The following is a 15,162-nucleotide window of genomic DNA, read 5'->3' on the forward strand; positions in this document are numbered from 1 at the left end:
CCACATTTGATCATAAATCTAATTATTAACCACCAAGAACTCCCAACTAGCTACCCAAGTGTCAAAGAGGACAAATTCAACAAGTTCATTTCAAATTGGTGAGGCGACAGGTGAATCCTCACTTCCAACAAGAATAACGACAAGTAAAATCTTGGTCTCTCTTCGCCAAAACATGGCCTAAACATAGAGCTTAAACTATGCTTCCCCGTGGGTAAACTAAACTCATACTTGGGATTCCTAGTAAGAAGGCCCCTACATCTTAATGCCCATCTCATTTCCTGTTTTGTTGTCATGCACTTACATTCGACGACAGCCACCGGCTCATCGTAATCCCTCTAATGTTTTAGGATTTGTCCCTTGTGGCTCTCGATCGTCGAAAGCCTCCTAGAATCGACTATAGTTGGCCTATTAATCGTCATCTCCATCCTATTGTCGGCGGTAGAAGACCTACTCCTACCCCTCTTCGTTGAAGACCTGTTAGTTCTCCCCCCTCTCCTTACCGAAAAATGCAAAAATGACGAACATAAGAAAATTTTGAAATAGCCAGAAAATTGAACAAGAATCTCAGGCAATATATTTTGAAACAACAAAGTAGTCTCAGGCACAACAGAAGAGCCATTTATAGACTTCTTAGTTATCCCTCACAAATATGTCACTTTGGGGACTAGAAGCCATGACTAATAACATTCGGCCACCTAAACAATGTCAGATGCTCCTCATCATGACTGCCACTCCCTTGAAGAACATCGCATTTATGAAAATTGTCTGATGGTGTCTCTTCTTCTCTAGCTAGATAAACCTTTAAGAGACTCTCGGAGCATGTCTCTCGAAAGATTTTTTAACCTCCCGCTCGACTAGGGGGCTATAATAATAACCCTTTTCCATAAAGAGAAGTGTCAAGCCCAAAAGGTATTGTTGATTCTATATTGACCCTCTGAGCACAACCATCCAACCCACTTTAAACGAAACCTACCACCCATGTTCATAGGAAAACGTTATCTTAAGGTAAACACACTTCCAAGACAATAAGGAGTCTATTTAGGCTTAATTACCTCATATTGATAGAGTCCTATAATATGTGCCCGTGATTATCCATTACTTATTTAACGGGATTAAACGCTTATCTAGACAATATCATACCAATGGACAATGAGACTTTTTTCCTATAAAAACCCTGAAAAACTATAGGCAAGGGCTCGATCCCTTTTATACCCTAGAGTTACTCTAAGCATTTATCTTTTCAATCAGCCTATCCTCTTGTCCTTGCTCTGGTTCTCAACCTCTATAGGTGAATCGGTCTCCACTACACTACCTTGTCTTCTTCCCTTGTTATGCATTCTATCAACACTGCCAAACAAAAAGATGAGGTTTATTTTAATTTAAGGTGGCTCAAGTGTTTCCCCAACCTTGCAAAAATACTCATTAAAGATATTGAGAAAGAAAAGAGAAAGTGAGAGCTTTGAGTAGAAAGCAAGCAATACAAAAGGGAAACCAAAAACCTTACTTTGATAAAATTTTAGGATATGAAGCAAGAATATATGCCAAATTTTTGCATGAACAGCAATAAAAAATATATAAATTTTTATTTTAAAGTGATGATCAAAGCGGAACTTCCATTAAAATCCATCTTGTGATAGACCTTTTAATCCCATTTTAATATTATTCAGATTTACATTTGTAAGCAAAGTGAAGCTCCTCAAGAATCAAATCTTTAATGACCAACCAAGCTACTTGTCTATTTTCCTTGTCTTTATATATCTGTCTTCTGCCCTATTAGTGGTCCGGAATTTGAACATCGTCCCCCCCTCCCCCCTCGGCCTCTTTAATATTTGCTTCGCCATTGCTCAAACTGAATCATGGAACACAGGATTTGGATATTCCTTCTTTATTCAACAATGGCAGCCACTTTGTTCATTCATTGCGGTAAGCCCATCTCTACTCTATTATTCTTCAATGTTAATGTATAATTTTTGTGGTTTTTTCTTCCACTTCTTCACTGTGCAGACTGTGATGATCTATATAGATTTTTGTGTTAGATTTACACCCAAATATATATATTTTTTAATCAACTATGTAAGATTGTCATCTTGTTTTTTGATAGTTTCCATTTCAAAATTTCCACGTTTTCAATGTAAACTCGATTCCATGGAATGGAATGGAAGCGTGAAATTCCTTCAACACGAAGAGTTGTGTAGCTATCATATTTTATTTATTTAATAAATCAATCGTTTTCGCTGATGTGCCATCAACTTTATTTAGTCGGTTGACATGTCAAAAAGGGTTACTTGGAATATACTAAGCTTACTTTGCCATTAAGTTTCTGTTTCAATTGAAATTTAGCCGTGAAAGTATTGATAAGCCTAAATTGCATTCCGCCTTTTATCTATTAAAGAATGACATGAATAAGTTTAAAATTAATTTTTATGGATTAATTATAAAAATAGTCATTCAGCTATACCTTTTATTCTATTTTGATCACTCAACTATTAATTTTTTCAATTTAGTCACCAAACTTTTTAAAATTAAATATTTTAGTCACTCTGAGTTTATGTGAATTTTTTATTTGTCTAGTAACAAAATTAACCCTCTAATGTTTACACATTCTATCGATTTGATCCTAAATATAAAAAATTCAACAACTTTAGCCCTTATTGTTTACAAAATTTGTCATTTTAGTTCTAATTCTAAAAATTCAATAAATTTGGGCCTCAATATTTACAAAACACTGTCAATTTAGTCCAAACTATAAAATTTTAAGATATATATTTTTGAAAAATAATCATTTTTAACGCTTTATAACTCATCAGCTAACCCATGTGAGATATTAAAATAAGAAAAAGAGTATCCTCTTCCAAGTCGCTTGCAACAATTTCTTTTACTATAATTTAGGATTTACACTGGACCAAACTAATTGATTTGGAACTTATCTAAAATATTTGGCTGCATTACAACCGAACTATTAACGTTTTTAATGTATTTATTTTCTTTTGGATCTTAATTTTTTTGTGTTTTATCCCAACTTTTTAGAGTTTTTTTGCAAGTGACTTGAAAGAGGGAACTCTTTTTTCTTATGTTAATATCTCACGTAGGTTAGTCAATGGGTTATACAAGGTTAAAATGATTTTTTTAAATATTTTTAAATTTTAGAGTTGGGACTAAATTGACAAATTTTATAAATTTTTGGGCCAAATTTATTATTTTTAGAATTAGAACTAATATGAAAAATTTTTGTAAATATTGAGGGCTAAATTTGCTGAATTTTTATATTTAGGATCAAATTGATAGAATGTGTAAACATTAGAGGACTAAGTTTGTTACTAGACCAATAAAAAAAGCCCACATCAGGGTGGCAAAAATATTTAATTCTGAAAAGTTTAGTTACTAAATCGAAAAAATTAATAGTTTGGTGACTAAAATAGAAAGAAAAGCATAGTTGGGTGATTATTTTTATAGTTTACCCATAAAAAATAATTTTCAGCATGTCCACAAATAAAATTTAACGAATGGGCTAATTTGCTTGTTTCAAAATGTATAAGGGATAATTTGTCCATTTTTTTAGTAGAGGGATTGGAATACAATCCACCCCTAAGTACATGAGCTTCCCTAATTCTTTTACCAAAATTAGCCTATCAAGATTGAGTCTTGCATTCAATTTCATGTGATTTGCCCTGAAAGTACCATGGAAACCCTTGTACTAGGAGTTAGATTGCATTTTGCCTCTACTAAAAAAAAAAGTAATTTAGTCCATGTACATTAGATCAAAGAGTAATCCAGTCTTTTTGTTAAAAATTTCATCAATTTCTACAGTTAAAAATTAGTTTCTATATGTCATCATAAAGTATACATGGCACACCACGTGTTACTGTCTGGTTATTCAGTTAGCCACACTAGTTTTTAACAGTACAAATGGATGAAAGTTTTAATAGAAATAATCAATTTACTCTTTGATCTAACATACAATGACTAATTTGCCTATTTTTTGAGTAGATATGGCAAAATACAATCTAACTCCTAATACAGGAGCCTCCATGATACTTTTACTTATAATCTACATCTTTTTTCAATTAACAAAAATTTGATTATGGGCATCATTTTATATTTTTTTTAAATAAAACCCGAACTTTAATCCAATTGATTCATATAATCACTTTTATAAGATGTGTCCAATAAATTCAATATTCGAATCTTAACATTTATAACTCTTTTATTATCCTAAGTTTGAGATATTAATTGTAAATATCTTTGTTTTTGCTTTGGTTAGATGCAAGAAAACCAATTGGACTAGTCAAAGATCTAAAACATGGAAGAAATTCAATGACAAAGCACACAAACAGATTGCAACTAATGAGTAAGCTCATGAGTTTAGTGATTCAACCTACTGATGTATCCAATACTCAACCATATAGAGTAAGCTCACCATTTTCTTTGCCACCTTTTGATTCTCTACCTCCTGTAAATTATCCCCCTTATTGTAGTCCCCCTAATGCCCCTGCTTCAACCCTTCCAACTCCCATCGGAATGTCCACACCTAGCTTCCCTCCTACTCTTCCGGGCCTAAGCCCACCACCAAGCACCACTGGGACCAGTCTAAGCCCGCCCGAATTCTCGATCACCCCAAACACACCGCAAGCGATACCAACACCGACAATTTATGAGCCCAGTCCACCAGCCATTGTGATTAGCCCACCATTCTATGTCCCATCTCCAATTGGTTTTAATCCAAGCCCACCAGTGTTTCTACCACCAATAGTGTACCCTCCACCAACGGGTCCACCACCTCCCAATGTGGCTCCAAGCACAGCCTTATGGTGCGTGGCTAAGCCATCGGTGCCTGACCCAATAATTCAAGAAGCTATGAACTATGCATGTGGGTCTGGAGCGGATTGTAATTCCATTCAGCCTAGTGGGTCATGCTTTCACCCTGACACTTTGTATGCACATGCTTCTTATGCTTTTAATAGTTATTGGCAAAGAACAAAGTATTCTGGTGGTACATGTGAATTTGGAGGCACTGCCATACTTGTCACAGTTGATCCAAGTGAGTTTCTTTTGTTTATTATTATTATTATTATTATCATTTATTTTTTTAAGTATGAAAATTTGAAATCAGCGAAGACATTACGATTTGAATTGCTATTTAATTCGACATTTTTGTTTCTGTGTTAATTGTTTTTGTTGTACCAACAGGCTACGATGCTTGCCATTTTGAGTACGACTGATTGATGAAGATAGGGATCTCTCCTTGACAGCTAGAAGATTTTTTTTTCCTGTCTTATTTTTCTTTTTTCAATAAAGAAAGTAAATTTTCCTTCGCGTTACCTGACCCAATCATAAATTTTGTAAGTATAAATTTTCTTAGGCAACCCTATTTGGATATAGGATGTTTTTTGGGTTTATAATAGTTCCTGCCCTCGTGAAAATTGTACAATGCATTGCAAAACTATTGGAATAAAAAGGAATTGGATTATTTATTTATTTATTAACTCTTAAAAATATGTAAAAACGACAAAGCGCTGGATTTAATTGAGATTTTTTTTTTTTTGAGCGGCTTACTCCGTAACGTTGGATATTATCTAAATTTTAATAGAATGTGATTTTTAAAATGTATTTGATAAAAATTTACTTTCCAATGTTTAATTTACAAAGAAAATATTAATTAAAATATCAAGAAAATTATATTAACACATTTGATTCACTAAGCACTTTTTATAAATTCTGATCAAAAATATTTTTCTTATGAATGTAATGATACTTGACAAAATTGTCTTTATAAAATAAAATAAAACAAAATATATTTTTAATATTTTTATTATTAATAAGTATTTTAATTAAATATTTAATAATATTTTCAGTAATATTTATTATTAATAAATACTCAAATTAATTTACAAGATATGATTGTCTCACATTTTGTTAATCAATTCGCATACATGAGTATATTGAAAGGCAGCTAATTTTAAGTTCAAATGTATTCACATATTACATATATAGTTTGAAATTATTTTAATACTAGGCATCCATAAAAATATATAAAAGAAAATATAAATATTTACTTTTGATAGAATGTTAGTGGAATTTTTTTATTTTATAAACATGTTGAAAGTGTGACAAGTGTCATATTTATTTATATAATTAATTTTTTTATTTTTATACCATTCTATAATACACTAGATAAACTTATTTGTTTGTAGAGTCTAAAAACTCCAATGTATATATATTAAATAATTTTCCATTTACTTGAAGGTACACACGTGTATGGCCGATTAAAAATTCTAACAATTATTTTATTATTTAGCAGCCCTTTCAATTTTTGCTTTACGAATGTAGATATTAAAATATGTTTTTTTTTTAGAAAATCAAATGGATCAGATTTTATGATAAATAAGTTAATAATTTAAACTAGAATAAAATAATGGTTATTTTATTTTAGCAATTGTTTTTATTGTCTATAAAGTTACTTTCACACATATAATCATGAGAATTATCTTCCATTGTTTTACGGAAATAATTCTTAAGGGAATATTATATTCAAGGAATGTATTATAACTTTAGTGCATTAAACATGTACCAAATGCCCTTATGTTTGATAAATAATTATAAAGGAAAGGAAAGTAAAAGAAAAGGAAGGAAGGAAGATTAATGGAAAAAATATATATATATATATATATATATATATATATATATTTTGTTTGCTTAATTAAAAGTAGTAAAGTTTAGGAATAATTATAACTTTTATTTTGTTAAATTGTAGAAAGTAAATAAAATGATTATAAGGTTTTTTTTTTCCTATACCTTTTTATAAAATAAATTATGTAAAATATTCATAAGATAAAAAGCACTACTTTTTGAATTAGACTAGGCAGTCGAATCAATTAGATTAAGAATCGATCAAGGTATTGGTCCGGAATAAGGGATAAGACTAGTTGGTCCGTAAGCTAGTTGAACCAAGTTGAACTAACCTAAAGACCGGTTGAATTGATTTTGTCTCTATCTATATATATATATTGATTTTTATGATTTTTTTAACAAATATTATTCAACCCTGCTAGATGAACTAGTTCGACCAGGAACTAGTAATCTAACCAATTTGACTACCAGTCCGATTTTGAAAATCTTGCAAAAATGGTATTATTAGAGTGTGCCTCGCATTTCGAATGAAACAGAGCCGACATCGTGACGAGGAAGAGCCGACGACACGACACACGACGCCCTGACAAGAAGAACCCATCATCCCGATGACGCGACAAGTGACGTCCCAATGAGTCGATAGTAATGTTACAATGTGGCAACATGTTCCCTACTCAACCGAGTTTCTTCTCCTGGTTAAACTTTGTTATTTTTTCTTAGTCGAACTCTAATAACTTTAAGATATTCTAATAATATTAGTCACAAAGCTTTTAGCAATCCTAAAAAGATTGATTCAACAACAAAAACTAGGAGAGAGTTTGTGGGAATTTCAGGAGAACTTTGTAATTTCGTGTTCGAGTTTGTTTATTTCTCCATCTTGTACTTCTCTTCTGTTTTTTTCCATTTTAGTGAAGTTTTCTTTGCTAGTGGTTTTTTATCCTCTTCAGAAGGGTTTTTCCACATAAATATTTGTGTCCAATTTTCTTGATTTTCATTCTTGTTCGTTGCATAATTCGGGTTTACCCCAACAAAATGGTATCAAAGCTTGGTTCGATTTCTACATTCAACCTGTTCAGAGATGGAAATGAGGTACGATATCAAAAATTTTGATGGGATCATAAATTTCAATTTGTTGCAAGTTCGGGTGATGAAAATTCTGGTTCAGAACGGTCTGAAGAAGGTCGTTACAGGGAAAAGGCCTGCGAATGCCAATCAGACAAAATAGGAAGAGCTTGATGAGAAGGCACTGTCAACAATTTAGTTGTGCCTCACAAACAATGTATTGCAGGAGGTACTTAAGAAGAAAACAACAACAACCTTATAGATGAAATTGGAAGCTCTTTATATGACAAAGTCTCTCACAAATTGTTTGGTATTAAAACAACGATTATACACATTTCGCATGGCAGAAGGTGAGTCTATTAGAGTTTACATCAATGAATTTTTTACTCTTTTAATTGACCTGAAGAATGTCGAGGCCAAGATAGATGATGAAGATCAAGCTATGTTATTACTTTGTTCTTTGCCCCTTTCATACAAACCTTTCAGGAAATCCTAATTTATTGCAGAGAGACTCTCGTTTGAGGACGTGAAGGGAAACTTATTAATAAATGATAAAAAAATGAGTTAGGTTCAAATAACAAGTGAGATGGGCAAGTCTTGATTTTGGTTGCTAGAGTAAGGCAACAATCTAAGGATTTAGGTCAAAGAAGATCAAGAGCGAGATCAAAATTAAGAAACTACGACAAGCAATGTGGTTATTACAAAAAGATGAGTCACATTAAGTCAGAATGTTATAAACTTCAGAATAAAATAAGAGGGCCACCGAAAATGATGAGAAAGGAAAGTAGAAAGCTGATGTAGTCGGTGCTAGTGTAACAGCCTGTTTTTAATGAAATCAAAACAGTAGTTTTAGGACCAAAAATCTGACGCGAAAATATTTAATTTATTAATATTTTAATGTCTACAGTGTGTTGATAGTTTCATATAAAAATTTCGTTAAGAAATTTTGATGTTTGCATGTTCAATTAAGTAAAAAGGACAAAATCGTAAAATATGCAAAAGTGGAGTTCTTGTAGTTAAAGGTATCATATAGCTATGAAACTTTAAAATAAGAGAACTTAGATGGTAAATAGACCATTATATAGTTAGTGGATATTCATGGGTTGGTTTTGTTGAAAATATGTATATTTTTAAAGGATAATATGGTAAATTAGTAATTAAAGGCTAAATTAATTAAAACAAATGAATCATCTTTTTCATTTCATCAAAGCCAACTAAAAATCACCATTACAGGAGGGTTTGATATTTTACCAAGCTATCCTATTGCATGTAAGTGGTTTTTGCTCTATTTTTAATGATTTTTATGTTTTCAAGATCGTTGCAACTTAGTCTAGCTAGCCCAGGGACTAATTTGCAAAATTGTTAAAGGATTAGGGTTTTCATGAACATGTTTGCTTGATATTTGAAGTTTAATGAAATATTATGAGTCCTTGTTGTTAAATAAACAACTTTTGTAAAGTGATTTTTGATGAAATTATCATTTAGGGACTTATTTGTAAAATTAGAAAAATATCATGGTAAAATTGTGAATTGATGATTTGTATGGGTTGATATGAGTCCCTAGGTAAATCAGCTAGCATGGTATGTGGATGAAATTGCATAAATTTTAATTTACGAGTTTAAGGACTAAAATGTAAAAAGGATAAAATGTTAGGGATAAAAATATAATTATGCATAAATGTGAATTAGAGATTGAATTGAATGTTGAGATTTATTGAAATAATTAATTAAATATAACTATTTATTTAGATCAAGATAAATCTCAACTAGAATTAAATCGAGGAAAGGCGAAAATCACGAATTACCTCAATCGCATTTCAACGCTCTAGTGTCAATGTAAGTTCATAGAATTTCAATGCCTAATTGAAATTTTATTTGTATATTTTACATTATAGTTATGAAATTAAACACTTATAATTAATTAAACCTTGAATTGTACCAACGTGCCTCTATTTGTACTTTGATACCCTTAAATTGTAGATACGTGCCACTGTTTGTACTTTGGTACCCTAAATAGCACATATGTGCCCCTATTTATGCTTCAGTACCCTTGGATTGCACATGCGTGCCCATGTTTGTACTTTGGCACCCTTGAATAGCACATGCGTGCCCCTGTTAACACTCCAGTATCTTCAAATCGAGTAAAATATGAGTTGTATTAAATTGTTGTTAAGTTAAAAGATACTATATGTTCTTACTAAGCTCTATAAGCTTATATGTTTTTATGTATTATTTTGTAGATCGTTATTACTGACCTTTGGACGGATCGAATCTTCGACTCACACTATCCATTGGTATTGGTAGTTCTTGTTCTCCTTAGGGTTGTGGCATGCATATGTGGCTATATAGGTTGTTATGGTACATTAGGACAAAAATACTAAACTAAGATGTTAGGTACTTTATTAATATTGTAAATAGGTATCTTATTAGTACAATTAGAATGGTATGGAATTGATCACTTGTGATTTGTTTTGGCTTGTGAATGAATGAAGTGCTATGTTAGAAATGGATCAAAGTTTACATGTTTTAGTTGTTGATATTGAATTAGTTGTGTATGTTTTAAGTGTGGTAATGCATATGTTTAGGTAAGGTAGTTTGATTGTAATTGAGGTGCCTATATGTCATATTGGTTGAATGAATTTTGGTCTTTTCAATTGACATTTTAATACATGTTTTGGTATGTTTTGATTTCCTTGGTTAAGGTTGCAAATGGCTTGTAGGTGCATGCTTGAAATGGGTGAAGGAAATGGCTTGATTTTTGCCAATTTCTTGTCCACGCGGCCTAAGACACAGGCATGTGTCTCAACCGTGTGTGACACAAGGCCATTTCGAGAGTTACACGGCAAAGCACACGGACGTATGGCTTAGCCGTGTGACCTAACTTAGAGAGTTACATAGGCAAGGACACGGACTGGGACAAGGCCATGTGTCCCTATTTCGAGTGTTACAGGTCCTAGCACACGAGCGTGTGACTTGGCTGTATGGCTTAACTCAAAGAGTTACACGAGCACAGACACGGGCTGGGACACGATTGTGTGTCCCTATTTTGATTGTTACATGGCCTGAGACACGGGCTTGTGTCTCAGTCTTTGAGTCACACGGCCTGGCCACACGACCGTGTGACCCCTATAGTTTAAAATTTCTAACTTTTTCCTCAATGTTCCAATTGTTTCTGATTTAGTCCCGAATTGTTTCTAAGGTGTTTCTAAGGCCTCGATGGCTCAATTAAGGGACGAATTGCGTGTATATGAATGGATTATGCTATGTTTATTTGAAGGTTTGGAAATGTATGTTTTATGTTATGGTTTTATGGTAATGATCCGTAATCCTATTTTGGCAACAGGTACGGGTTAGGGGTGTTACAACTAGTGTAGCCGAAGAAAGAGGTGATGATTTATTGCTAGTGTCAATGATCGAATGGTCTAAGTTCACATCCGAGTGGATCTTGGATTTAGGGTGTTCCAACCATATGTGTCCCAACAGGGATTGGTTCTCTAGATACAGTTCGGTTGAAGAAGGATTTGTGCTTGTGGGAAATAAACCACCTACAAAATAACTGACATTGGTACCATTTAGATTAGGATGCATGACAGGATAATCAGAACATTATCAGATCTCAATCATGTGCCTAATTTAAAAAAGAATCTCGTCTTTTTGAGTATTCTAGACTCGAATGGTTACAAGATCGTCATTGATTCAAATGGCTTAAAAGTATCTCGTGGAGCTCTTATTTTGATGAGAGGACAGAATGAAGATAGCCTATACATTCTACAAGGTTCAACAATGTTTGGTTCGATAACAATTATGGCAGTAAAAGCAAAATCATCACCATGTCACGACGAGGACTCTCCTGAAAATGTGTCAAATTTTGCTCTTTACGGATTTTGAATCAACCCAATTGTGGCACATTTGACATGGTCAAATGAGTGAAAAAGATATGATTGTTTTGAGCAAAAGAGGTTTTTTCACAAGCACCGGAGTTGGAGAGTCAGATTTCTGTGAGCATTATGTTTATGGTAAGCAGAATCAAGTCAGCTTCGGTTCAGCAATGCACGGAAAAAAAGGACCATTGATTACATTCATTCTTATTTATGGGGTTAGGCTTCAAAGGAGGTAATACATATATTCTAACTTTTATCGATGATCACTCTAGGAAAGTTTGAGTTTATTTCCTGAAGCACAAGAATAAAGTCTTCAAAATCTTTAAGTCGTGGAAGACCCTACTAGAAAAGCAATCTAGGAAGCCCGTAAAGCAGTTAAGAACAGATAATGGTCTTGAATATTGTTTAGCTGAGTTTAATGATTTCCAAAAATGGGAAGGAGTCCAAAGACATCACACAATTGTCGGTACCCCACAGCAGAATGGTATTGTTGAATGGATGAACAAAATGTTACTTGAGAAAGCTCGATGTATTCTTTCCGATGTAGGCCTAGAAAAGGAGTTTTGGGCTAAAGCAGTGAACCTGGCAATTTATTTGGAAAATCAATCTCCACATCAAGCATTAGGTGGAAATGTTCTTGAAGAGATTTGGTCGGGTAATCCTGTAACGACCCAAAAGTTAGTGGTGTCAGAAAGTGTGGTTTCGGGATCCCATTTTTGTGAACTAGACTAATAAATATTTTATTAAATATTTACGAAGCTTTGTTAGGAGTGAATTGAATTTCGGATAGGTAATTTTGTCAAAATAGTGTTTAATTAGAGTACTGAGGACTAAATCGCGTAAGTGATTAAAGTAAGAATTGTTAAGGAATTTCAATTAGAATTTAATACATAGGACTTATAAAGTAAATAAACCATTATATGTGAATATATATGTATACTCGGTTCAAACTTAGTATTATATATTTTATATTATAAACTTTAGTTAAATTAATGTTAAATAATTATAAAAAATTGAAAAAAATGAAACTAAAAGATGATATAGTGGATTGAAAGAGAAAAATTATTCTCCTTTCATCCAAGCTATTTCGAAACAAAAAGAAAAGGAGAGGGATGCACGAAATTAAGGGTTTAAGCTTTTCAAGCTTTAATTGGTTAGTCAATTTATTCTCTTGTAATTTTTATGATTTTGGAATCCTAACACCTCAAACTAGTTGACCCATGTTATTTTTTTTGTATTTTTTAAGTTTGAGAAAGGTACCACTGTTAGATAATTGAAGCTTTTGGTAATATTTTGATAGATTTTAAGTTTAGAATTGAAAAAAGGCTAAATTGTAAAGTCAATTGATGATTTTGTGCACTAGGGACCAAAATGCACAAATTTTGAATTTGATAAAAATGTGAAATAGGATGTTAAATTAGGCCTAGAGTGAAATCAGTATAAAATTAGGGGTTAAATTTGAGAGTTATGTTAGTCCCAATTTTAGGGACTAAATTGGTTAAAATGCAAAAGTTGTATAAAATAGAAATTGGATGTGAAAATGGTTGTGTATTGATGATTTTATATGTTTTTTTTAATCCGTAACTAACATTAACCTGGATTCCTCGAAAAAGAAAGGAAAATACAAAGTCATCGACAAATAGCTCGGAGTTTACGGTTTGTGTTTCTATAATTCAAACTAGTTGTAAATTGTTGCATTTTGAATTGTGTTGCATGGTAAAAAATTAAGGTGAGACATTTTAATATGAAAAGTTGTTATGGATTGAAATGAGTTGATTTATGATTTTGAGTATTAAATTGAGTATAATTAATAAATGTGTGTATTTACATAAATATGAAAATTGAGCATTTGTTGAGATGATGAATGTTGTCATATGTAAAATTTATATGTGTATGATGAAAATAAATGAGAAATGAGATATTTATTGTTAATGAAACACGAAATGGGAACCCTATTAACTGGTCGGGCAAAGTTGGATATAATTGACATTCCATAGGATAAGGAATAGTTCAAGGTTACTTCGACTACGAGTTGGTGAGGCACTGGGTGCCAATTTACTTTAGTTTTAATCGATGAGACACTGGGTGTTAACTTATTTATAGCATTGGGTGCAATTATTTGCTTCGGATTTATCCGATAAGGCACTGGGTGCCAAACTGGTATGTTGGTTGGATTCGTGTATCTGTCTAAGTCCGAGTCGTGTTAATATGGAGTTAAAAGATAAAAATGAAAGGTTTATGATTGAAATGGTGATCTTAAATAAGCCCTCAAAATCTATATGATTGGAAAGAAACTATATGAAATGTAATTGTTGTTATTGAAATGGAAAAAATGATATGAAATAGAAATGAGATGTGGAATGGATTATTCAATTGTGCAATGAGTTGGAACCTTAATGGAAATGTTCTTCGAAATTATGGATTTAGAAATTTGAGATATCAAATGATATGTGAATTGAATTTTCATGTAAATATATTATCAATATATGTTAGTTTGAACATAGAATATATGTGAAATTACATTAATGGCATGTTAATTGCATATTACCATTTACATGTAGTTTATGTGTTTAAAATGATCTATGATTTTTATTACATTTTAAATTTTTAGATTAGAGAAATACCACTGAGCGTACGATTTTATTTTTCCCGTGCGCAGGTTAGGTACTTATCGATTCGAACGTCGACTCAACATCCAGTGACAATCCCAAACTCACGTGTTGGTGGATTGTTCTTTTGGTCTTGGCATGTACCTAAGGATGTTTCTATGTTTATATGGTTATTTTGTGTCTTTTTGGTGTTTTAAAGGCTATGTATATATATATATATGTGTGTGTAAAAATGGGATGGTAATAGTCATGTTATAGATAACTTGGTAGGTTGTTTGGATTATATGCCGAATGCCTTCATAGATGAGATGATATCATGATATGCAATGTGTTTTGATTGATGCTTGAATATGGAACGATGGATGATATACATAGGTTATGTTAGGAGTCGTTTTGGTAAGTTAATGCTTAAAATTTTGAGTTTGTTTGAATGGTTATTTATTTGTGTTTGAGTAGATGATGGTGGATATGTCATTTAATGACTATTGAAGTGGTATTTGTATGCTCTTTTGGTTATGCTAGAATGATGGAAATTGTTGAGGTGCCCTTAAAGGCATATTGGTGCATTTGTATATATTCATTTGGTTACCTTTGAATTGTTAGTTGGGGTGCCAATTGTGGCATATTGGTTAGGCACTTAGGATGGTGATTATAAATGATGAAATTGACTTGTTTTGATTGCTTTTGGAACGGTTGATTATGGTTTAAAACGGATGACTTGTAGCCTAAGTGAAACATGTTAGAAAACTTGTTTTGAAAGGTAATTATAGTTACACATGGCTTGGCAACGGTTGTGTGCTCTACATGGTTTGGAGACACGACCGTGTCACGACCGTGTGGCCTGTGAATTTTGGTAATTTTTGTTACACACGGTCTTAAAGAGTTATACGGTTTGGCCACACGACCATGTTCTTGAGTCACATGGGCTGAGCTATGTTACGCAATCTACCTACACAACCATGTGACCCCAATTTCATACAGCA

General features: G+C 32.5%; 1 protein-coding gene across 1 annotated transcript; it reads left to right on the top strand.

The window, feature by feature from the left end:
• Positions 1-1,691: 1,691 nt before the first annotated feature.
• On the top strand, positions 1,692-5,477 carry LOC105774970 (leucine-rich repeat extensin-like protein 5). Its single transcript, XM_012597528.2, has 3 exons — positions 1,692-1,923; positions 4,262-5,038; positions 5,188-5,477. The coding sequence occupies exons 1-3, from the start codon at positions 1,857-1,859 to the stop codon at positions 5,217-5,219; spliced, it is 876 nt and encodes a 291-aa protein (XP_012452982.2). The 5' UTR covers positions 1,692-1,856; the 3' UTR covers positions 5,220-5,477.
• The last annotated feature ends 9,685 nt before the right edge of the window (positions 5,478-15,162 follow it).

Source organism: Gossypium raimondii, chromosome 10 (assembly GCF_025698545.1).
Source record: "Gossypium raimondii isolate GPD5lz chromosome 10, ASM2569854v1, whole genome shotgun sequence".
Classification (NCBI taxonomy): Eukaryota; Viridiplantae; Streptophyta; class Magnoliopsida; order Malvales; family Malvaceae; genus Gossypium; species Gossypium raimondii.